This window comes from Macrotis lagotis, chromosome 5 (genome assembly GCF_037893015.1).
Source record: "Macrotis lagotis isolate mMagLag1 chromosome 5, bilby.v1.9.chrom.fasta, whole genome shotgun sequence".
Lineage (NCBI taxonomy): Eukaryota > Metazoa > Chordata > Mammalia > Peramelemorphia > Peramelidae > Macrotis > Macrotis lagotis.
In genome coordinates this window covers 166,403,118-166,430,559 of record NC_133662.1, presented here as the reverse complement: position 1 = coordinate 166,430,559, position 27,442 = coordinate 166,403,118, and the positions used below count along the sequence as shown (strand labels likewise).

The 27,442-nt window shown below is 34.1% G+C and overlaps 1 protein-coding gene across 11 annotated transcripts in view; it reads right to left on the bottom strand.

Annotated features, from left to right (window-relative positions):
- Positions 1 to 27,442, bottom strand: part of LOC141488096 (estrogen receptor-like) — a 432,648-nt gene that overhangs the window by 130,266 nt on the left and 274,940 nt on the right. For all 11 annotated transcript variants that reach the window (XM_074187845.1, XM_074187836.1, XM_074187838.1 and 8 more), the window contains one exon: positions 22,137 to 22,253. In XM_074187845.1, coding sequence (XP_074043946.1) covers positions 22,137 to 22,253 — 117 coding nt within the window. The remainder of the gene's footprint in view (positions 1 to 22,136; positions 22,254 to 27,442) is intronic.

Genomic DNA, 27,442 nt, shown 5'->3' with positions numbered 1-27,442 from the left:
AAGCTGAAAAAAACCTTTATAAAAGTACTGAAAAAATGAACTTATTTCCTTGGGGTTTCAGTATGTATCTGGATCTTACCTAACTACTCTTTACTACAGTTTTAACAACCTGGAGGGGGATGAAGACTCAGTTAGTTGTTTTCTTTCTCTTTCTCTCTTCAGTGGTGGTTGTACTCCAATATCCCCAAAAGCACAAATACATCATACAGATTTAATAACACCCAAGAAAACACTTCACCAGCAGTTAGTGCTGCTTCTGAATCAGGGGATAATTGTAAAGTATTAGAAAAACTACCTCGGAGGGAATAAAATTATTCAAGTCAGAAAATTCACCAGCCAGATATAAAATAAAATCAATGCTCATTTATAAAAGGAAGCTGTCTGGTTAATTTTGATACCAAAACTCAGGTAGAGATAGTTTTAAGGGGGGGGGGCTATTAGTAGAACCAGTTTTCCACTAATAAGGAGCTGAATTTTCAAGAAAAACATTATTCATTTCAATGGCTATACATTAAACTCTGAATTGTTGATACACAATCCAATCTGCATTATCAACTCTTTAGGCTCTCCAGAATCCATTTTCTATCAAAAAGGGAGATTTCCCACTATGGAGAACAAACTCTTTACTATTATCAATGCTAAATTTAGCGGGTTTCCTCATGTCCAACTGGGACTGGACTATGGTCAATGCTCCCACATAACTATTTCCCCCAAAAGAATTCATGGATTTATCCACATCACTTCTTTCTTTTGATGTGCCTCTAAAAATCAAGAAATTCCAGAAGATGAGAAATAAAAATTGAACTCCAAATGACTCAGATTTTGTTTTCAGCAGCACTCTTCCTATTTTGAATGTTATTGCTAAAGGTGCTTTCATGGTCTGCCACTCCCTAGTTATTTATTTTCATAAAATGTGAATAAATAGAGCTGTTGTAACATCTTCAGGTCTTGCCTGTGTCTAGTAGTTCATGTAGCAGATTTCCACAATCAAGAGATATTACTTACCTTCATTTCATTGATATAAAAAGTCCAACTGTTAGGTTTAGAGAGGTAGACTAGCACAGTAAATAGCATGAAGAATATACTTAACATAATGCTTGTTTTCTGATTGATTGATTGAGTGAGTCAAATCCCATCTAGAACACTTGCAAACTGCAATGTTGGGAAAGTCACTTGATTGCTATAATGTAGAGTGTTGATTCTGGAATCAAAGGACTTGAATTCAAATCCTCATTGCCTATGTGACTTTGAACAAGTCACTTAACCCATCTTAGCTTCAGTTTCCTCATCTGTTTTTACATTAGATGGGAAGGGAGACAGGTAGCAAGAAAACAAGCATTAATTAAATACAAGGAAATGAGCAAAGCACATTTGATTCTCAAAACAACCCTGGGAGATAGGTGCTGTCCTTATGCCTCTTTTATAGTTGAGGAAAATGGAGCAGGCAAAGGTTGAAGGATTCATCCAGATCACATGGCAAGTAAATTTCTAAAGCCTAAATTAGCTATGAACACTCATCTAGCTCATCACTCCTATTGTAGACAGGAAACAAGTCTTGTTCTTTGGGAGTAAACAGTTTTAGCATATGATATAAATTAATTCATTGATTTCTTTTGAAGATATAGTTGAATAAACAACAACCTGCTGTCCTGGAGCAAGAATATGATGTTTATTATCAATGAATAATTTACTAATCTAGATTTATTCTAGAATCAGGTTACTTTATTCAATTCAAATGTCCAGAGATCTCTACTAGGAACTAGAGGGATTTGAGGGTTAAGTTTCTTTCAAGAAACTTATAATCTAGTCTTAATTAAAAATTCTCTTCTGTGAACCCTAAGAGAAGCTCAAATCACAAAAAATTACAAATTCATGCTTTCCATTACAATAGCTACATTGTCTTCAGCTAAGTTGGGGCTCAAATCACAGAAATGACAACTTTATGATTCTATTACAATAACTACATTGTCTTTAACTTGAGTTGGGGTTAGATTCAAGATCAGATGAGTTAATCATGGCTAATATACCCCACTCCCTGTGAAGAGATGATAATTAAATCCATAGGAGCTAAATATAGAGCCAAATGAAAGAATAAATTGGAGGAGAGAACAGGAACCAGGACAGATCCTTGGGAGAAAGACATGATTAGTGGGCATGACCTGGAAGAAGAGGATTGATCAAACAGATAGGAGAACTAATAGAGAATGAGCAAGTATTCACAAAAACCAAGGGAGAAAAAAGCATCAAGGAGAGGAAGATGCTCAATAGTGCCAAAGCTGTAGAAAACTCCTAAAGGACAAGGATTGAGAAAAGATTCTAAGACTGGAAAATGAAGAAATCATTAGTAACTCCGAAGAGAGAAGTTGAATAGTGAGGTCAAAAGTCAGACTATAGAAGTCAAGAAGAGAATGAGAAGAAAAGACATGGAGATATCAATTGTAGATGACCTTCTCGAGGAGTTTAGCCCCAAAAGGATGGGGAGATGGATGATAACTAGCTAGAAGGGATGGGCAAGATTAGACAAGGATTTATTTCGGATGAGGGAGGCAAGAGTCTGTAAGCAGTAAAGAAATATCCAGAAATATCCAGACCCATAAATATAGAAGATTAATGGTAGAGTAGGGATGATAGAGGGAGAAATCTTTTGGAGAAGACTGGATGGAATAGGATCAATTCACATTTAGAGGAATTTGCCTTGGCAAGTAGAGACACTTCTTAACATGAATCAGGAATGAAGGAGATAGAAGCAGAAGACATAGGAAAAGAATAAGTTGTTGGAGAATGGTCTCACTTTTTCAGTGAATTACAAGGCAAAGTTTTCAGCTGAGAAGGGGTAAAAAGATTAGTGAGAGTGGTGTTGATAGAAAGGCAAATATGTTCTATCTCTCAACCACTGTTAAAGACAAGAGTCTACTTCCTACAGGGTGGCATTGCCATATCTTCAAAGATCCAAACCATATTTCAGCTCTCCCTGAAGCCTTCATTTAGGATAATGGTTCTCTATGGTAGTATAGTGGGTGCTTGTCCAAGTATTCTGGGAATTGTATGCAACTTACATTTGTAATCACATATGGGATTACACCCATAGGGTGGTTCTTCAGAAGAAAGCAAATACTGAGCCATGTGCAAAACAAGCTTAAGAACCACTGACCTAGGGCCTCAGCCATTGTTCATGTCAATTAAGTTTTTCTTTCCTGCTTTCTGTTTTTATATGTTTTCTATTTAGAGAATTCTACAGTATTGTTGCATCCCACAATTGGCTGATACATGTTCATAATTAGAACCATAACCAAGGAACCTGAACTGGGATCCTAAAATCATAGATTCAGAGTAACTTAAAGCACTCTAATAGCTTCATTTTATAGAGAAGGAAAAAACCCCAGAGAAGTTAAAGGTTTTGCCTGAGGTCATACAGGAATTAAGATTAGGTCCTGAAATTCAATTTTTCCAAAACTCTGAAATCCAACTGACTAAGGCAGAAAGAGCAGCAAATTTTAGTAGCTAAGGGATTAATCTGGGGAGGCCAATACAGGATGAGGAGTCAATTACAAGGTGGATTAGTAAACTATTTATCTGATTGACTTGGTCTCCCTAAATCTTTGACCATTCATGAAGACATTCTTCACCCAGCCTGTGCTGATGGGTGGATAAGATCACAATTTCTGCTATACTCACAAACAGGAAAGACAACTTTTAAAATCACATGTGTCATGAATTATACTCTTAAAGGGAAAGATAAGCAATACATAATAGAGATTTGTGATTTCTTGGATAATTCCCTCTTATCTATTTTACATTATATTATGGAAGTTCTAATTTTTTATGTTTTTTAAAAAATCTGTTATTCTCCTTCCATTGTACTTGTGAAACCTAGAACTTGGAAAGACAGGTCATGATGAAAGATATCAGCAACTGAAAGGATTGACTGATCGTAGCTCTTGTATAAAAAAAATGCAGAATTGGATGATTCCAAAGCTTGTTATGAAATGCCAAAAGGTTTCCATTCACTAATTGCTTGTAATAAATCAATGGAAAAAATAATTTAATTTAGAGTCAGAAGGGCCTCAATTGGAATCCCACCTTCATCACTTACTATTGGACTGTGACTTTGGGCTAGTCATTTCAACTAATCAATTGAAGAAGATTGAACTGTATGACCTGAGCTCCCCTCCAACTCCAGATTAGTGAGTTTACTATAAAGTTGTTATCTAATAGGGGTTTGGGAAAAGAAAATTAAACAGAATTCTGAAATTTGATATAGTTCTTATGTACTCTATACAAAGATTACAAACCTAGAGGTCATTATTTATGCTATTGGACCTCATTATACACTATAAATTGTAGAGGATGTCAGATTGTCCTGCAGGCATATAAATTAATTTCTAGAGTTTTCTACTACTCTCCAAACAAATCTCTTCTCCCCTCTATCTCAAACAGCACAAACCAGTTCTTCTCTATGGATGGGCAATACGCAATGGAGCTCGGGGGAGAAAATATCAGGGGGAAATAACTGGGATTTGTCATATTATAGGTCCAAGGACCAAAAATTACCAGAAGTCAACCCAAAATTCACAAGGTGTGGAGGGGAAGCCTGAAGATTTGCTCATTAATCTTAGCAGATAGACTGACCTGAATGATAAACACTATCTAAGAAGGGCTAAGACATAGTCAAGGTAAGAAGTAAGAATAGAAAGACATACACAGAAGAGGATTTAAGACATGAAAGAATTAAAAACTAAACTCAGCAAACTTGTTTGGTATTTAATGATATGACTAGATATACCTTCCCATTCTGTCTAAGGAGACAGAACTACAATTAGCAATTGGACAAATTTCAATAGAATTAAAATCAGATGAGCCTTATATACATATATAGATCTGAACACATGTGTATATTCATATATTTGTATATATATATATATATATATGTATGTATGTATTTGTGTGTGTATTTTCCATATAATAGATAAGGTTATACTAGGCTTCCTACATGTACATTTATTCAACGAACAATAATACCTACAAGTACAAATCATTGTCCTAAGCACTAAAGAGAGAAAAGATTAAATAAGACTCCCCAGGAGAGTTTTATATTATAGTAAAGGAGATAAGACAAAGTCATAAAAATTTATAATAAAAAATGTAATATGTTAAGTGCATAAGAAGGATGTGAGGGAGGGGATCTTTCAGAGAACTGAAAAAAGGGGGAAATAGCTCAAAGTAATGCTAAACCCAACTTAATACTAACCTAACTCAAAGTAAAACTAAAGACTAGAGACATGTCTATATCACTTTGCAGTATTCCATCTAAACATAAATGCAGGCAACATATAAAACATTTTATAAAATTGGGTTTAGACTATAAATGTAATTGTAGCTAGGTGATATAGTGGCTAGAGTACTGGCCCTGGAGTTAGAAGAACCTGAGTTCAAATATGGCCTTGATATATATTAGCCATATTACCTTGGGCTAGTCACTCAATCCTATTACCCCCAGAAACAAAACAAAATGCAAATGTAAAATTTTTCAAAAAATAAATTCATGTAGGAAATATGAACCACACATACGTTAAAGAAAGTTTACAAAATTTCCAATACTTTGGAGTTTTCCTAGTTGGGTCTCACTTTTTTTTTATTTACCTAGTCAGTTTCTGAAACAATTTACTATCATTGGTTGGACTCCATGCTTGGTTTGGATTGGATTTGTTACTCTTAGAGTCCTTGGAACATTTGTTGGCATCACTTAATCAATTAATCAATCAACAAGCATTTATTAAACATCTCAATGTGCCAGACTCTATCCTAAGTACTGTTGGTATGAAGACAAAAACAAAACACCCTCACAAAACAAAAACAAACCTCACAAGGTTTCCATTCTAAAGAAGGAGACAACATAAACTCATTAAGGCTATGAAAATATAAACAAATAAATTCAAAGTAATTAGGACTGGTCTAGGGAGGAAAGACAAGAGGAGGTGCTAGTATCAATAAAGGAATTATATGAGAAGTGGAGTTAAGCTTTGAAGGAAAGAATGTATTTGAAGGAAAGATGCATTCTAAGAGAAATAGATGAGGAGAAAGACATTTTATATATTCATTCAAGTATGAAGATTCTATCTTTTTAAGATGTCCACAATCATGGGCAGTTAGGTGGCACAGTGGATAGACCACCAGCCCTGGAGTCAGGACAACCTGAGCTAAAATCCAGCCTCAGACACAATACCTATGTGACCTTGGGCAAGTCACTTAACCCCCTGGCCTTGCAAAAACAACAACAACGAAAAAAGATGTCCACAGTCCTTGCTGAACCAATATTACTCTAGTAATTAGAACATGTTTTTGCCATAGGCATGTGTTATTGGGTTGCTTTTTTTTTTGAGACTGAACTAAGCGTAAAATTTATCCATTTTTTCTTTATCATCTCATAACACATTTCTACAGTGTTTTTGCATTTACAAGTCTCTAACAATACAATATGTGTTGAGAATCTAACAAATATGTATGTCTATATTGGGAGGGTGGGGGAGAGAGAGAGAGAGAGAGAGAGAGAGAGAGAGAGAGAGAGAGAGAGAGAGAGAGAGAAGTCATAGTCTCATAGTGACTAGAATATACCTCTATAGTTATATATACACACATATACTTGTATACTTACATGGATATATATGACCTTATACGTATATATGTCTATGTAGTAGGCATTATAGGATACCTATGAATAAGCACAGAAAGTTCCATAAGCTTAAAATCTAGTTGAGGATAAAAAACATGAATACATAAGGAAAAAACATAGTCAAAATAGCATAAAATAAAATGCAGCATTATGACAATTACTATGTGAACAGTATAGACAATAAGTACTGTAAGATTATTTTAAAAAATCAGAGTTCAGGGAAAGTATAGTAAAAGCAAGATCTGAAAAGAATTTCAAAAGATAATTGGACTTTGGTAAGATGAAAAGAGAGAGGAGGGGATCATAGGGGAAATAAATGGTATGTTCGAGTATATTAAAGCGGGGGGTGGGGGTGAAAGGAATTGTTGGTTAACAGTGAAGAGACTAGTTTTACTAGAAGAGATGATTTGCTTGGGAAAATAATGAATACTTAGACTAAACTGTGGAAAAGTTTGCATGTCCTTGGGGTAAGGAAAAGCATATTTTTAAGTCTTTATCCCAGATTAGAATACCTCACACATGGTAGATGCTTAATAAAGATTTGATGGATATTTAAGCAAATAAACTGATGAATGTGGTCATCTTTTTACTAAATAATGTGTTCTTCATGGTAAGGGGACATTGTCTTACAGCTCTTTGTAGCACAAGAATTTAGTAAATATAAGATACCCAGGAAATGTATTATTGATTATGATGCTACCTTAGATGAAGTAGGTAAGACTTTGTCTCAGATTTTCAAAATCAGAAATAAAACAATGAAAACATATGACATATAGTGAATAGTAAAATAGGTAGTCTTAGAGAAATCATTTTCAAATAATAAATGTCTGAGTGTGATTTTAAAGGTTTCTCACTAATCCTCAACTCTATCCATCAAAACTTAACCTAATTCTTTCCACATCCCCATTTTTGGTGACTACAACTAATTGTTCTGTTCTGGGACTGGAACACAGTTCTCAACCCACAGACTAATCTGTCATAAAATGTGTAATTTCTGAGCTTTTAATTATGAATTCCTTAGTAAAAATTTTCTGATTTAGGATTTCATTTTTATTATTGTCATTCCAGTCCTGTCCAACTCTTTGTGACTCCATTTATGGTTTTCTTGGAAAAGATACTGAAGTGATTTGCTATTTCCTTTACCAGCTCATTTTATAGATGAAGAAACTGAGGAAATCAAGGTTAAGTAATTTACCCAGGGTCACACGGCTAGTAAGTGTCTGAGGCTAGATTTCAATTCAGAAAACTAAGGTCAATTAGTTGAAATAGATCCTGTACTCTTTCTGTTGTGTAACCTAACTATCTTTGGATTCATACTGAAAGGTTTGTTCAGTACTTTATATTATCAGTATTTAGAAGCAGGAAAGAGTCCTGAAATTGGCCTTAGGAAACCTGAATTCAGTGTCTCACCCCAGATATTTACTAGCTATGTAACCATGAGAAAGTCACTTAAGTTTTCAGAATCTCCATTGAAAGCCTAATAATAGTTGTCAAATCTCATTCTAATTCTGAGGAAATTGTCTATTATAAATGTGAATATTTATTTTTATATTCCCATTCCAATTCCAAATATTATATTTCCATTATTTTATCTTCACCTAACACAGAGGCAATTGCAAAATGTTGCTAGTCATCAGACTATTAACTATGATTGCCTTCTGCAAATCACAATATTCTCTTGAAGACAGAGTTTTGACATATTTCTATCCCTATGATTGAAAATTAAGAAAGTTACCATAACTATGTAGTATATTGTATTATTTTCTTCTTGTCAATCATAAAACCAAAACTACTATCTATTCCTAATCAGGAAGAAATGACATCCGGTCTACTTAAAGAAAGGTCTCCCCCTCCCCACAGATATTTCTAGTTACTATCTTCTTTACTAGCAATTGTTTGAATTTTTTATTCCAAATGTAATTTTAAGCAATCAAGGTTGCCACTAGCAACAAAAAATTATTTACAAACTGCCTTTTGGTATAGACAAAATTCTAAAATTTAACTATGCTTGAGTTCAAATTACAGATCTGAAAGAGACCTTTGACATTCTCTACTTTTAATACTCAGTTTTCATAGACAAAAGAAAACAGAAGCCCAGTGAATTTACATGACTTATTCCAATCTCCTCAACTAGTTGGTAGCAGTCATTACTATAATTCAAATGTCTGAACACCTACTCTATCACTGTATCAATTATATATACAATACTGCCTCTCTCTTATACTAGAATATTTTGAAGTACAAAACATAATGTAGTTTTTGAACAAATATTTTAAGTAATTTCATAGCAGTAAAAATTTCTAGCATAGGTGGGATTTTTATTTTCAACTTTATTAGCCAGAAATTTAATCTAAAAAAGTATTCCTAAATAGGAACCATCTTTTTTATAAGTATTTGATGGACTTCTTAAAGGAAAAGTAATTTCAAATATCCTTGGCTGATTTGAAAAACAGTCCTGTTGAAAGCAATTATTCAAACTAAATGTGTGATTGTTAAGGATATGGAACATTGGAAGAAAATTTCCTTATTGCTTCATCATTATTTACCTAACATAAACTTAACATAAAGATTCCACTTCGGTTTTGTGACATCTTTTATGATGGATTTAACCCGTAATAACTAACATTAACATAACATTGTAAAACTTGCAAAACACTTTACATATTCATTTGATCTTCATAAAAATCTTTTGAAATAGATACTACTATGCCAATTTTACAGATAAGGTAAGTAGAAGGCCTATAGAGGTTAAATGACTTGTCTCTGGCCATATAGCTTTTAAGTATCTGAGGACAGATTTGAACCCAGGTCTTCCTGCTTTCAAGTCCAGCTTTTCTAGTCTCTGTTGCCATTTAATATCTGCCTTACTAATTACATCCATTAAAAACATGAAATGAGCTTGGGAACTTTTAAACTTTTGAGAGTTATAGAATATGCAACTAGCAATTTGGCATTATAATCAAGTTTTATATCAATCAGTGCTATACATGGAATCCTCCATTATAAGAGGTCCATCAAAGGAACATATAAATATCAATGAGTTAGTTTTGCTTTTGTCTTTTTTTTGATAAGCTGAAACAAACTCATATCACCACCAAAATTTCTTCTTTTTATTATAAAATTCCTTGTAATTGTTTTGGATTAGAATTCCTGTATCAAAAATTTAGCCATATTTTTTGCCCACATAAAAGATACACAATTTCTGTATTATTTTCTTCCACCTATAATTTATAAGTACAATATAGGTGGTGCAGTAGATGGATCGCTGGCCTTGGATTCAGAAGGACCAGTGTTCAAATCCAGCCTCAGACTTACTAGCTCTGTGATCTTAGGCAAGTCACTTAACCCCGATTGCCCTGCATGTAGGGCCATCTCCAGTTGTCCTGTTTCATATCTGACCACTGGACCCAGATGACTCTGGAAGAGAAAGTGAGGCTGGTGACTTGGAACAGAACCCCCTCACTCAAATCCAATTGTCATGGCAATACATCCCTGATGTAGGGTCTTCATCGAAAATAAAGGACAAATATCATTATTATTATAAATGTAGTACATTTTGTTTAGAAAATCTAGCAGTGGATTCAAGAAGAACAACAAAGTAGGCTTCCATTTACTTAGGTTGTTGGGTTTTTTGGGTTCATTCACTTCAAATTCTAACAACTACCTCCAACAAAAATAAATAAATAAATAACTTGCATCAGAAGATAATTGCATGAATCTTGTATCTATGGAAAAAAATTCATGTTTTGGTAGTTACCTAATTTTCTGCCTTTCTTTGTTCATTTAAAAACATCATATTATGAGGGTGTGTGTGTGTGTGTGTGTGTGTGTGTGTGTGTATACACGTGTGGATGTGGATGTGGATGTCTATGGGTGTGCACATATGTATATATGTTTGTGTGTATATAAACATATATTCAGTGAATGTTTAATTCAAAAAATAAAATTTTTCCATAGATAGCAGAGCTCATACAATTATCTTCTAATACAGGCTTTTTTTTCCTTTAACCAAAGGACAGAGAAGTGTTAAATTGGGTGATAAGTCAACAAAACACTCAACTAAATGTAAGGAAAATTTTATTTTGCATAGAAGATATCACCTTGAACTAAACCTTGAAGGAAGAGAAGTATTTTAAGTAGGATGGTCTTTGTATCAACACTAATTTTAAAAATTGGAATAAGTATTAGTCAGTTTCAAAAAATTAATGTTATAAATTGCCATAACAGTCCATCAAGTTATAGGCTGCTCTAGAGTTAAAAAACACTAAGTCCTCCAATAAAATATAATTTCCTTCAGAGCAGGAATGTTTAATTTTTTGTCTTTTGTCCAGTATCTACAATGGTAACTAGCAAATGATAAGCATTTTATCAATTCTTATTAATTGATTTTACCTTTTCTCTGACTCTTTAATACTCCACCCTTCTGAAGTGTCTTGGATTAATTGTAAACTACAATCCACTCCCATATTTGGCTAATCCCAAAACAGTAATTTCCCTTCTACTCTCTTTAGTGTTTGACACTGTTGCTATTAATTATCTGTTTAGTAGAATTTATGGAGAACAGCCAGTTAACACTAACAAAAGGTATCAAAATAATGGAGATGATTGAGATGGGAGGCTACTTAATTAAAATAGCAAAGAGCAAAAATCCCTGGAAATGAATATCAATTCAGGCAACTTGATAAGATTTAACATGGCACTTTCTTTTGAGATTTCTGACCACATAGACTCATTAGTCTTCCTATGTTATTAGGAAATTATATATTCTTAATTTTAAATAATATGGCTTGTTATTTTAAAGCTACTTTAAAGTTCTTGCAATTTCTAGTTTTGCAATAGTAATAAAATATAAGTTATATATGATTGTTAGACTTCCAAAAGATAAATAATAAGTCAAGCATAGCTGTTTCATCATAGGTGTCTTTTGCAAGGTTTGAGAACTACCATTTTTACCATGGACTCCCTATTTGTTCTAAAAGAAATCAAATAATTATTTTGTGACAATTTCCTTACTTACAAGATAGAGAAGACAGTATAGAACTTTTCCAAGTTTTTCATAAAGTTTTTTTAAAATAAACATGCTAAAACCAAGAATTATACAATAAAATGAACAATACCATAACAATTATGATTTTTCAATATCTGGGTTCATGAAAATACAGTTCAATCAGCAAATATTTATCTAGCATCTACTATGCACCAAGGACTGTGCTAGGAACTGGGAATACAGAAAGGGGGTGAGGGAAGGAGGAAGAAAAGAAGGAAGGAAGGAAGGAAGGAAGGAAGGAAGGAAGGAAGGAAGGAAGGAAGGAAGGAAGGAAGGAAGGAAGGAAGGAAGGAAGGGAAGGAGGGAGGGAGGGAGGGAGGGAGGGAAGGAGGATAGAAAGAAGGAAAATCTGCCTCTTTGTTTCTTTACCATAATAAACAGACCAAAAAAACATTTTTGACACCCAGGATAACTAATAAATTGTAAGATATTTTGCTTCCTGTTTGAAAAATGTTGGAGATCTCAGATCTGACAAGATATCTTAGAGGTAGCTAATACAAGCATAAAAACATTACATGAATATTTAGATAATGTGGTCCCAAATGTTGTATCAGCACAGAAGATTTAAGAAGTCTGAGTTATAGACTGAGTTGGAAGAATCCCATGAGCATTTGGACAAATGTCTCCTGGTCTGCTGGGCTCCTGGCCCAATCCCTCTTGGCTTCTTCAAATCTACATCTAAAAAGTGGAAAAACATAACTTGTACAAAAATATTCATAGCAGTCCTGTTTGTGGTGGCAAAGAATTGGAAATTAAGTAAATGTCCTTCAATTGGGGAATGGCTTAGCAAACTGGTATATGTATGTCATGGAACACTATTAGAAACCAGGAGGGATGGGAATTCAGAGAAGCCTGGAGGGATTTGCATGAACTGATGCTGAGCAAGATGAGCAGAACTACAAAAACATTGTACACCCTAACAGCAACATGAGGGTGATGATCAACCTTGATGGACTTGCTCATTCCATTAGTGCAACAATCAGGGACAATTTGGGGATTTCTGTGATGGAGAATACCATCTATATCCAGAGAAAGAATTGTGAAGTTTGAACAAACACCAAAGACTATTTATTACCTTTAATTCAGAGAAACAACTATTATCATATTATGTAGTTTTGCTATCTCTTATACTTTATTTTTCTTCCTTAAGGATATGATTTTTCTCTCATCACATTCAACTTAGATCAATGTATACCATGGAAACAATGTAAACACTAACAGACTGCCTTCTGTAGGGGGTGGGGGGAGGGAAGCAAGATTTGGGGGAAAATTGTAAAATTCAAAATAAATAAAATCTTTCTAAAAAAATCGACATCCAGTCCAGCACCAATCTGCCTCCCAGGTTTTTCCAACCACCCAGAAGTCTGAAAACTACATGGGAATTATAATTAATAAAGCCAGTGGATAGTGGATCCAAAAGGAAGAAGCAAATGATGACAATAGTAAAAAGACCTGTTTGAAACTTACAAGATAAGGTTGGTCAATGTGAATGAATAAGAGAGATTGGGTAAACAAAAAAAGAATTACTAGGGACTATGTAGAGGAGAAGAGTATACCAAACTATTTTCATTGCCTATACTATGAAAAATAGCCAGAAGGTTATCTAACCCTAGTTATAGGTTAGGCATTGCTATCCAATTCTAATTTGACCTTTGCAAATAATTGTTCTAATAACAGTATACATGCTGAGTCCTCAATAGATGGACCTCATTGATAATTCTTTTGATTAAAATAATCCTCAATAGATGGACCTCATTATTGATTCTTCTGATTAAACTATTATATAGTCTAGATCCCATAGACCTCACTCACAAATTCATCTCTCTGCAAATAGTCAATACTGAACAGAAAATCAGAAATGAACAGAAAGAGGGAAACTAAGCTGGATTGCCTTTGAAAAAGTATTTAAGTTTTGTCAATCTTCTCTTTAGCTTCCCCTACACACACTCAGTCTTCCCATTAAGTTATAGGGCTGAGAATCACAGAATATTATAATCTCTGAAGACTTGTAGTTAAGGATCATACAAATGGCAATAGAGAAATTTATTGAGGGTGGGAAGGCAGCAGGAGATGAACAGATTGTAACACATCATCAAGGAGTAATTAGGCAATTGAGGTGTCATAAATGATGTTAACAGAAAAAGATATGACCAAAAAAAAAGAATATGAGATGGTCAAATAGCAAGGATAGAAAATAATTGTGGACAACCAATAGGCTCCATTGATATCTATGTAATGTCAAAAGGTGAAGCACTCTGAACTTCTCTACACAGTGAGGGAACCCACAGTAGCTTTAAGAGAACACAGACAGAAGCAGCTAAGTGGCACAGTGGATAGAGCACGGGCCCTGGAGTCAGGAGTACCTGAGTTCAAATCTGGCCTCTGACACTTCAGAGGCTGTGTGGCCTTGGGCAAGCCACTTAACCCCATTTGCCTTGCAAAAATAAAAGAGAACATAGACAAATTGCAAAAGATAAGTAGGTATTAGATATGGATGGGTTACAATCTATTTTATTGGTGAGAGAACTCACATCCATATGATCATAGGTTCATTTAAATATTGGAGTATTTTGATAAACCTCTAGTAAGTTTCTCAAAATGGATCAATGGTATTTTTCATTTATGCTCACACCTAGGAATAAATAGGAAATACCAGAGAATGCAAGGATAACCAGCCAAAAAATCCAAACTTCTTTATTCTTGGTTCAACTGTTCTTTGCCTTAATACTAGCTCTTTCTGGCTCTGTTCCCATGCTATTTTGTACTATTTTCCTATGACCTGTCACATCATTTCTATGGCTACAAAAGTATAATGAGATTTTGAAAGGTAAGATAGATATTTAAAGAGCATCTGTCAGCAATATACTAGCAGATAAGATTGAGGTTATGTATTGTCAGCTTCCAAAGAAGTGATATAAGGAAATGTTGGACTCAATGAAATATAAGCTAAATGAGTTCAACATTATCTGGTTTTGTTCATATATACTTTTAAGTATTAGTTCTTGTGGTATTTTGCTGGTTTGTGTCTCCTAGATCTTAAAACTATAATTATGCATGTCAAACACAAAACTGAAACTAGTGATTATCAGCATCTCAGGTGCTTTTTCTGCTTAGGCAGGTACAGGCTTGGCAGGTCTATAAACACCAGGCTCTGACTCTCACAGCTTCACTGGTTGATCCCCTATTCAGTACAAGCAGTAGAAAACTCCTCCCACTGTGGTAATTCTTATCACTAAACAACCTGAAAGGGGTTATCAGCAGAGCAGCTCTACCTGCAAATCCAACCTCTAATCAACAAAAGGACTCACTCCCATCAGTTGTTATCCTCACCATATAGCCAGTCATTGTATTTTATTGAAGTTGTCCAATGGCTAGACAATCATTCCAACATCATTGTCCCTTACAACTATCAGAAACCCCCTACAACTTCTCTTGTCAGTAGCTTTTTGGTCAGTGGTTTGGGAAAGAGTAATTAGTATTCCTTGGAGAATAGGAGCCTTTGGTTGGACTATACTGACTATATGTGTACTTGGGAGTTGATGATCTTTGGAATATGGTCTTCTTTTAATGAAGACTCTTTTCAGGCAGTGTTCTGAAATGAGAATCAGTATCTTATTTGGGGTATAATATTTTGAAATTTGAACTTCACATACAGGCACTGATTAGGAAGAAAACAGTTGTCTATGAAAGCTAGAGTCTTGGCATTCATTCAAGAGTCTTGAATGAATAAATGAAAAAGCATTTATCAAACGCTTATTACTATATAACCTATGAATGAATGAAGTATTTATTAAACATTTACTATTACAAAGATCTGTGCTTAGCACAGGGATGCAAATTTAAAAAATAAAACCAAAGAAAGTAAAAGTCCCTGCTCTCAAATTCAATTTCTAACAAGAAGCAACAAAACATATTAAAAGGATTCAATTGAAGGAAAGATGAAAAACCCTAGTGATCTTTAGAGCACAATGGCAGGGTAGATATACATTGCCAGAGCTAGCTCAGTGTTTGGGATGTTCTAGAGGAAAATGTGAGAGAGAAGAGTTATTAGATTGACTACCAAACTGAAGGTCTCCAGAGCCGTTTTGCTGAACTTATTGTAATATACCTACAAAACCTGAGCAATATACCAGTGACATGCCAGAAAACTGAATCACTTCCATTTGAACTGTATTAGGAAGATACTAAAGATCACCTGGCAGGATAAGATACCAGTCACTGAGGTCCTTTCTTGAATGAAACTGCCAAGCATTGAAACTTCTGATGGAATGACCATACTGTTCAAATGTCAAGCATACACTTTTCAAAAATACTATTTTATGAGAAGTCACACAGGGTAGGTGCTCATATGGTGGTCAGAGAACAAAGCAATACAAGTAAACTCTTAAGAGTTTCTCTTAAGAACTTAGGAATTAACTGAGCAACATGGGAGACACTAGCACAGGACTGCCCAGCATAATGTGCTTTCATCATAAAGGCAATGCCTTATGAGCAAAGCAGAATTGAAGTGGTTGAAAGAAACATAAGATACACAAATTCAGAGAATCCACCCCAAATGTTCACATTTGTAAACAATCTATGGTAGAGCATTCCAAACTTATATTGATCTGATCAATCACGGTCAGACACACATAAATTAGTTCTAATGTGGTGATGTCAATTTGGTCCTCTTCAAGAATAAAGGACATCATCTATAACCAAAGAGAGTATAAGGTTGATGTACCTACATCTTCTTTGTTGTCATTTTGATTAGTAAAACAGTATCGTTTTTTGATGTTGGATCAACTGACAGTGCCAAGGACTTAGGTGACAAGAATTTTCTTTCAGGTTTTCAGTAGCTATTCATTATACTGAGGAGATGAGATCTGTGGGGTGGGTAAAGGAACTCAAAATATTATTCTCCTCATCCTAACTTCCCTCTTCTTATTATAGAAGCAAAATTATGCCAAGGATATCCTATTCTTTTCTGAAAAAGACACTACTCTTGTGCAGTCCATTATCACCCCAAATCTAGACTATTGCAATTACTCATTGGTTGATCTCCTTGTCATTAGTCCCTCTCCATGCAATACATTCTCCATTCAGCTGTCAACATAATCTTCCTAAAGCACTGGTCTAACCATGGCTTCTCCTTACTTCATAAATTCCAATGGCTCTCTATTACTATTACTAAGTAATACAAAACTTCCTTCTTTTCCAATCTTCATGCATCTTATTCCCCATCCTACCATCCCCCAACTTGTCCAATGAAATTGAACTTCTTACTATTCCTCCTAAGTATACTCTATTTTCCAGCTCCAAGCAATTTCACTGGTTGCCTCCATACCTGGAATTTTCCTTTCTTATCTGCTTCTTATCTCTTGCCCAGTCCTACTCAATCTTAATGCCTCCCTCTGAAAATATCTTCAATTTATCCTATACATATATATATATATATATATATATATATATTACCTAAATGCAGTTGCTCAGATGTTTTCTTCCCCATTTGAGTATAAACTATATGAGTGCAGGGACTACTTTTTGCCTTACTTAGTATTCCCTGTGCATAAACCTAGCATATGTAGAACACTAGATTGATTTTTTTTTCGGCAAGGCAATGGGGTTAAGTGACTTGCTCAAGGTCACACAGCTAGGTAATTATTAAGTGTCTGAAGTTGGATTTGAACTCAGGTCCTCCTGTCTTCAGGGCCGGTGCTCTACCCACTGTGCCACCTAACTGCCCATACTGCCCCACAATAGCTTTTTTTTTAAAGATTTTACTTATTTTGAGTTTTATAATTTTTCCCCCATTCTTGCTTCCCTCCCTCCACTCCCCACAGAATGCATTCTATTAGTCTTTACATTGTTTCCATGGTATACATTGATCTCAGTTGAATGTGATGAGAGAGAAATCATATCCTTAAGAAAGAAAATTAAAGTATAAGAGATAGCAAAATTACATAATAAGATAATATTTTTTTCTAAATTGAAGATAATAGTCTTTTATCTTTGTTCAAACTCCACAATTCTTTCTCTGGATACATATTATGATAGATTTTTTTTAAAAAAATAAATGCTTGCTGATCTACCTAGGGACATTTCTATTCTCCGGGTTTTTAGCTTCTGAATGGGGAACCACCAGAGATTCTGAGAAAAGGTAGGGATGATGGTTTGGCTCTTCTTAATTATACAGTTTACTGTGTCTCTCTCCAGGTACCTTGCTGATTCCGCTAGTGTGGTTTGTTTGCTCTTTAGTGGTTTTTGATAAGAAGTATTGTGGGTAGCAGGCCATTTACAGAGGAGTTGCTTCCTTGGCTGTTAGAAGGATAAAGAATGTGACTGGTTCTGGAAGCAAGACCAGTGGCCTGAGGGAGGATCCTTCTAATGCTGTGCTTAGGTCACCTGGGCTTTTATTTCTTAGCTAAAATTGGAGACACAAATACAAAATCGAAAAGTCTCTGCCCTCAAGGATATTACCTTCTAATATGGATTAACAACAAATATAAGAGTTTAGTTATTAAATCTTTGAACAAATTCTAAGTTATTCCATGGAAGCAAATTAAATCTCTATGGATAGGCATATGGGAGAGACTAGAAAGATAGATACACAGATACAAAGATACATAGATAGATAGATAGATAGATAGATAAATAGATAGATAGAAAGATAGATAGATAGATAGATAGATAGATAGATAGATAGATAGATAGATAGATAGATAGATAGATAGAAAATTATCTTTCATTTGTTCAAATTTAAACGTCCTTTGTTCATATAAACAAAAAACTCTTAAGGTTTAATCTTCCATATGGTGTCAAGGATGTTGTCGGTTAAATAAAATGATAGGTTCAACAGCCTAGAGCTGGAAAGAACTTTAAAGATCATGTAGTTCACCTTCCTTACTTTACCAAAGCACAAAGAAGTTAAGTGACTTGCCCAAGGTCTCACAGTGAGTGGAAGAAGTAGAATTTGAACTAGGGTCCTATGACTCAATTCAGTATTTTGCTTACTGCACCAAAAATCCTCTAATGGTTTTGATTTTTCTTTTTATTCAAAAGGGTGGAAAGAGATGTACAAGAAGCCCAGCTAACTTAATTTAAATTATCCTCAAGATCCATTTTGCCATAACTCTACAACTAATCTCTAAGTTTATAGTTAATCATATATGCAGTTGTAGGTTGAATGGATTTTTACAGTGGGATTTGAGAGGTTGATAAATGGGATCTTTTGCATCTGTTCTATCAAATATTATGGGAAATATTATAAGCTGTACAGTTTTATAGCAAAGATTTTATGCAATTTATAATAGATACCTTCACAGCTTATAGCTTACAACTCAGAAGCCTGGTTTTTGCCAGTCACCCAAATTCACACTTATCAATATATAAATAAATACTCAAAAATAACTGATAACTAAGAAACATGTATTTATGAGTCACATAAATATAAACATATACCCAAATATTTATAGCATCACTTTTTGTAGTTGCAAAGAATTCAGAACACATATACAAAATGACCCTAACAATATAAATGTTATTGCACTATGACAGAGAATAATGGAGTCAAATCCAAGTACCAGCTCAGGGGAGCCAATTGTTGAATGAATGTTCAATGGGCGTTTATACTAGAAATTGGCAAATTCCTACAAATCAGGACCTCTAGACTAAATAAAGTGTCAGAGAGAATGACGATTAAATGCAGATTACATTTAATGCAGATTAAATTTAAAAGTGTGTCACATAACTTTTTTTGAGAGCTTCTTATTGAACTTTTACTATAACATAAGAAACAATGAATACAATTAGTACAGTATGATCTGATGCAAAGTATAATGGGGATGGGGAGTGGAAAATGGGAATGTTAGTGTGTGTGTGTGTGTGTGTGTGTGTGTGTGTGTGTGTTTGTGTAATACATATACATAATGACCCTAACATAAACTAAAAACTAAAAAATACAATTATTGATGTGAAATTGTACTAAGTAAACTTGGCTTCTCCCAAGAGGAGTGAGTGTGTTCTTACCCCAACTCCTCCCCTACTTCTACAGAGGTGGGAGATTATGGGTATGGAATAGTACATATAATTTTGGACCAGGATTATATGTTAGTTTTTCTGAATTTATTTTTTTTCTTTATTTTAAGAGAGGGTACAAAAAAAGAGAAGGAAGGGGAAATATATTGGTAAATGAAAACTATGTAAATAATGAATAGTTTGCATTAATATAATTTTAAGGTTTGCAAAGCCCTTATGAATATTATCTCATTTGCTCTTCATGACAACCCTGGGAAGTAAGAACTATTATTATTATTATTATTCCATTTTATAGATGAGGAAACTGAGGCAGACATGTTAAATGATTTGCTAGGGTCATACAACTAGTAAGTATCTGAGGTTATATTTGAACTCAAGTCTTATTGACACCAGGTCTATCTCTCCATCAACTATGTCACCTAATTGTCATGTCAATAAATGTTTTTAAACATATATATATATATATATATACATATATATATGCATATCTCCAAAATCTAGGTGCCGTTACGGTTTAAAGTGTACTGTCTTTGAGGGTACTCTTTAAATTAGATGCATGAAAAACTGTGTCAAAGGGAAGCAATCAATTAAAAAAATGTTGGTGATGGTTTTTGTTCTACTTAGATTAAGGAAATAAGTTATGTAGAACCAACATATAGATATGCTATAGAAAATATTTCAGGAAAACAGAAGTCTTTTCTATGATTAAGGGATGAAAACATCACTCCAATTTGGGTCTCTTCAAAGCAAAAAAGCTAACCTCAGACTCAGAAAGTGGACACACAACTTTCTGAGGGAATTTGGGGATTTAAAACAATTGCTTTGAAACTAGAATCTCAGAAAGCAGAGCTAGTTGCCTTGAACTTTTATTGTTTCAAATTGCAGCTCTTTCACATAACTATTAAATTCTTGTCACATATCAAGTTACCTTAAGTAGCTTTTTGTGAGTTTAATTAAGTCTTACTAATTCTCCAACAGCTCAGAAAGATGAATTCCTTAAATATTTAATCTGTTTATGACTCAAAGTGTCATTTTCTGAATACAGCAGTAAAATTCTTGGAATTAATTACTCTTTGAATTAAAGCTGCTTTTTTATACGCTCGACATGTAGTCATAGTTCACCCAATGTGTTAATCAAACAATCCATCTGTGCATCCTGGAAAATTTACTTCAAATCTTGCATTTAACAACTAGCTATAGAACCCCAGTGCTGACCAAAAGAGAAGATTTTCTCTCTGTTCCTGTATCAAACCCACACCCTCAAGTCTTAGCCAGGCTTATCTTTTCACTGATCCCACAATAGATTCTTCCTCCTCCTTCTTCTTCTTCCTTTGTTCAAGTCCTCTGCAATGTTTTAAGTAGTCAGCTAAGTCTTATTTGTCAGATCAGAAGTTCAGCCTGTTTTCTATATTGCCTTTTTTAAAACCACAATCTAATCCCTCCATTCGAATAACTTTTTTTTTCCTATTAGCACAAGTACCAAGAAAAATTCTTGTCCTATTCCTATCCCTATCCTGAACGCACTTTTGTACATATTATATCTAACTAAACACAGACATAGAGGTAGAGATGAGTCTTGTGATTATATTTCCATGGGGAATTCTCTCTTTCAATGCAGATTTCACAATTAATGGTCTTGGACAGTTGCTTAGATCACTGAGTTCAATTATTTTCTTAAAGCCAGTAAATGCCAAAGGTAGGATTTGAAACCAGATTTTCATGGTTCTGAGGCAGAGATGGAGAACATATTTACAATCCTACATAACTTGCAAATATTCAATTTTAATAGATATTTTATGCTTAGCTCTGGATTAGGAATTGAAAGAATGAACATGATCTGATTGATAGAATGATTTCCAGTCATTTAATAAACAGGGAAGTTCTCCTAATGTATATGTACCTTGTTTTCATACTTGCAAGACTTGATTTTGAGAAGTACAAGACATTTTTAGAAATAATTTCCTAACCCAAAGTAATAGCAAAAAGTAAAACAATGATCATTTTTAAAAGATGATTTTTAAATTGGTCTCATCCTTCCCTTTGCAATGTGGTATCTACATATTTGTCTTAAAGCACATTTGAGGGAACATAAAATAATCATGTAGGAAATTTCAGTTTACTTTCATATATGTGTGTAAATATATACACATGTATATATATAAAATATGCATGTGTGTAAGCACATCTATGTGTGTGTGTATATATATATACACACACATGAATGCCTATTTGATGAATTATGGTGGGTGGTTTGTTTTTTTTTTTTAGTAATAGCACTCATTGAAAACTGAATTAAAAGAATGGTAACTAAAATTCATCTCACTGATACCTCCGATTCTGAACAAGTACAACATAATAAGGTAATAACATATAGACTAATGGCTCTTTCCAGGTGGTACCTACCGCCTTTCATCATGCCCACTTCATAGCACTTCCTCAGTCGACAGGCCTGACAACTCTTTCTCCTGTTCTTGTCAATGGTGCACTGGTTGGTCGCAGGACACATGTAGTCATTATGTCCTGTTCAAAACAAGAGGAGACAAAGAAGATGATTGTTGGGAACTGAAGCAGTTCAGTTTAAACAGAAGAAAATTGTTTGCATGAGACTCTATGACACTGACCTAATGATCTGGCTATCCTTATCCCCAAACCAATTTAGGTGATTGTCACCGAAGCGTTATTTTAAGCAAATCAGAAATCAATCATTTAGACTTGATTTCTGCCTTATCCTCTTTTTCAGTGAATCACTGAAGAAAGTTGGTGAATACAAATTTCAGCTTGGCAGCCTCACTCTCTATTTCCCTACCTGTTCTGTGCACTTCCAAGTGTCCTATTCCTACAATGCTTTCCCTTCTCATCTTCACAATTTAGTTTCTTTCCCTTCGAGTCTCAGCTAACTCAAGTTCCCACCTTCAACAAGAGGTCTCTCCAAACCCTCTTAAGTCTAGCCTTGCCTTTATTGATTATTTCCTATTAATATATATATATATATATATATATATATAGCTTGCTTAAATAGTCATTTATTTGTTGTTTTATCTTTTTGATTGTAAATTCCTAAAAAGAAAGAGTTGTCTTTGGCCTTTCTTTGAACCCCTAGCACTTAACCTAGGGCTTGGTCCACAATAGTCACTTAATAAATATTTATTGATGAAGTACTATCTGTCCTTCAGTTTTTTTTCAGTCATATACAACTCTTCATAACCCCTTTTGGGATTTTCTTGGCAAAGATACCGAAGTGGTTTGCCATTTCCTTATTCAGATCATTTTACAGATAAGAAAACTCAAGGCAAACAGAATTAAGTGACTTGCCCAGGTTCACACAGCCAGTAAATGTCTGAGGTTGCTTTGAATTCAGGAAGATGAGAGCTGACTCCAAGCTAGGCTCTCTATTCACTTTGCCACATAGCTGTCCCACTAACTAGCTCATTATGTGAGGTCATTACAGATAGAGGATATCAGGTAAAAATTCATGTGAAAAGTATAAGTGAAGTTCCATCATGGAGGCAGAATTCAGGAGGCAAAAATGGAAATTTTTTTTTTTTAGGTTTTTGCAAGGCAGATGGGGTTAAGTGGCTTGCCCAAGGCCACATAGCTAGGTAATTATTAAATGTCTGAGACTGGATTTGAACCCAGGTACTCCTGACTCCAGGGCTGGTGCTTTATCCACTGCGCCACCTAGCTGCCCCCAAAATGGAAAATATTAAATCAATCAATGGGCATTTATTAAACACCTACTATTTACCAGTCTCTTCTAAGGACTGAGGATATAAAAAGAGGCAAAAAGCTAACAGTATAATAGTAGAGTCAATGTGCTAACAAGTATATAGATAGATAGATAGATAGATAGATAGATAGATAGATAGATAGATAGATGATAGATAGATAGATACAAATTTTATGAAAGATAAATAGGGAATAAATAACAGAAGAAAAGCACCAGAATTAAGAGGGATTGGGAAAGGCTTTTTGGTAAAAGATGAGATTTTAGTTGAAACTTAAAGAAATCAGAGTAGTAAATAGATGGAGATGAGTAGAGAGATCAATAGGGATAGTCAGAGAAAATTCACAGAGCCAAGAAATGGGCTACCTTGTTCATTGAACAAACAGGAGGTCAGTATCATTTGATCATAGAGTATATGGTGGGGAATAAGGTGTAAAAAATCTGGTAAGGAAAAAGGAGATTGACTATGAAAGGCATTGCAAGGAGAAAGAGAAGGAAACTAGAGAGTCTGGGAATGAATGAGGTGAATTGTGGCTGGAGTTCTTAAATGATAGATAGGAAAAAAAGTCTCCAGTGAGGAAAAAAGGACCCTGGAGTAGAGGTTTCTTGGGTGGCAAAATTCAGATCTGGAATACCAGAAAAAAGTGTACACTTACATAGATCCTGAGTCAAATGTTAAACTAGGCATTAGGAAGCCAGTGAAGACCTTTTTTTCCTCTGGCCCACTTCCATTAGACCCAAATATATCTATATATCTATTTGTGAATCTATATAAATTATATATATATATATAGATATATTATTTATATATTCTATATATGCTTACATTTATCAGTTTTTCTCTGGATGCAAATAGCATCCTTTTTCATGTATCCATTACAGTTAATTTTAGTATTTATAATAGAATAACTCACTCAAAATCATTTTTTTTTGTTTTTGCAACACAATGGGGTTAAGTGACTTACCCAAACTAAGTAATTATTAAGTGTCTGAGGCTAGATTTGAACCCTGGTTATCCTGACTGTGGAGTCACCTCCTAGCTGTCCTTCAAAATCATTCTTAAAACAATATTGCTAGGGAGAAGCTAGTTGGTGCAGTGGATAGAGCACCAGCCTTGGAGTCAGGAGTACCTGAGTTCAAATCCAACCTCAAACACTTAATAATTACCTAGCTGTGTGGCCTTGGGCAAGCCACTTAACCCCATTGCCTTGCAAAAACTAAAAAAAAAATGTTACTGTTATTGTATATAATGTTCTCTTAGTTCTACTAATTTCACTCTTCTTTATTTTGTACAAATCTCATGTTTTTCTAAAAATATTGAGTTTAGTATGTCTTATAGCACAGGAGTATTCCATTATAATCATATACTACAGCTTGTTCAGCCATGACCCAATTTCAATTTCTTTGCCACCACAAAGATTACTGCTATAAACATTTTAGAACATAGAAGTTTTTTTTTTCTTTTTCTTAATCTAATCTTTTGGAAATAGGAAGTAATGGTACTGCTGGGTCAAATGGTATGGGAATTTTATAATTTTGGAGGCGTAATTCCAGATTGTTCTTCAAAATGTTTGGATCATTTCATAATTCTGAAGATTTTTGAGTTAAGGAATAACATGACTGGATCTTTGCTTGAGTAAAATTAATCTTTAGTAGCAGGAAGCATAAGTATAAGTTAAAGGAGTAAGTGAAGTAGAGGCCTACTACAATAGTCCAAGAAGATGGTAATGAGTGCCTATATTATAGCTGTAACTGAAGGAATTCTAAAAATTGAACAATGCAAAGAGATATCACAGTGGTAAGATAAGGTGGAAACTGTGAAATTTCAGATGTATATCAAGAAATGAGGGAGAGGGAAGAATCAAGAATAGTACTTGCACCGGTTGTAATGAATCTCCAAGGTTCTCCTTCTGTTGATAATACCCTTACTTGTTCCATAACTGTTCAGACATGATAAAATGACAAACAAAAGATTGCAAAATATTTAAGTATTTTTAAGGCTTTTTTTCTTTCAGAGAGGGGTTAATGTGATCAAGGACAACTGAGAAAGCCAAATTAAAAAAAAAAAGAATATACTTAGTGAGTGGGAAGGGACAGTGTGGTCACAGTGATTATCTCAAAAAATAACCAGAATATCATGATGTGATCAATAAAAAGTATTTTCTAGGGTATACAAATTCAGCATATTGTACAAAAGTTGTAAAATAAAATCAGAACAACATTCTAAAACTGAGAAAGAGGATATCATTTAATGCAATGCTGCAAAAACAATAATACAAAGCCATCCACAAAAAAAATAATTATCTCACACAAAATCTTTATCCAAAATAGACTCTTTGCCAGAGATGGTATGCTAATCCTGTCCCTTGCTCTCTCAGCACTGTCAGACTCATTCTGGATGCTTCCCTACTTGTGTTGTCCTTCAAAGTAGAAAAAGTCTGCATGGAATTTAGTATTACACTTGTCACACATTAACACATAATAAACAGCATGCTGAAACAGAACTCTAATTACTATTTCTCCCCCCAGCATTTCACTCTGATACTTATCTCCTTCCTCTTAGAGGTCAATTGAAAAAAATTACGTTTTTATATTAGGTCCTGTCACAGTTTATCCTGTCTCTGAGCAAGGTCTTCAATTCATCATTTGCTTGTTAAATTCATTTCTTCTTTTCCTTAAAGACATGGCCATCATATTTTATAATTTGCAATTCCTAGTCCAATCTATAGTGATATACACAGTTGTAAAGCGTGTGGAAGGATATTACTTCGTTATATATCCATACCATTAAAGTAGTTTTATTTAATCTAATTCAGTAGAACTAAGAGGTATTAAAAAGCTATTATTATCACTAATAATTATAATTTTGGTATAGTCATTTCCAGTCCTGGGATTCTTTGTGAAGCCTTTGGAAGTTCTTTTGACAAAGACACTGGAATGGTTTTCCATTTCCCTCTCCAGCTCATTTTACAGATGAAGAAACTGAGGCAAACAGGGTTAAGTGACTTACCCAAGATCATACAGTTAATAGATCAAATTTTAATTCAGTTCTTCCTGACTCCAGCCCCTCTCTTTCTCCACAGCAACATCTGACTGCACTCAGTAATAACTAGCATTTATATAATGCTTTAAGGTTTGGAAAACCTCATAAATATTGTCTATTATTATTATTATTATTATTATTATTATTATTATAAACTGGAGGGTAGATGCTATTACTATTCCCATTTTTTTTCAGTTGAGGTAACTAAGATAGACAGAGGTTAAATTACTAACTCAGAATCACGCAGTTTCTGAGATCAGATTTAAACTTAGATGTTCCTGACTCCAGGTCTAGGACTCTATCCATTGCACCATCTAATTGTATACTACTATTAATAATAGTAATGACTGGATTTTATATATTGTTTTGAGTACTACACAGTTGCAAAAGGATATACGTTTGTGTATATGTGTATCACTTTACAAACCTTAAAGCATTATATAAGTTTTACTGTATTTATTATTATTATTATTATTATTATTATTATTATTATTATTAAGAAAGCATACAGTCACAGATCTGGAAGTCACTGAGTGTAATACCAGATTAGAATTTAAAGGAATTACTGACAGCGTGTTAATTCTAACTCTTTTTAAACTTGAACAAAATTGTTTTAATATTATGGGCTATATTGGTGTCTTTATGCAGAAAAGACCTGGTTCAAGTCTGCTAAAAATAGTAGATATTAAAGACCAGGTAATGAATATGACTTTATCAGTATACTAAAAAAAAACCTATTTTTGGTTAAAACTAAATTCTTGGTAAAGTGTCAGATTTGTGATCAGGGGATTTTATTTTTTGTTTTTAGTTTTTTTTAATGTTTTCCATTTACAAAGAATTTAGGAGATGAGTTGCATTATCTATCACAAAATTTAGTGGATAAAGTTATAAATTTTCCAATTTACTGAGGGCAAGATATGACATGCCATGAAATATTTTAGT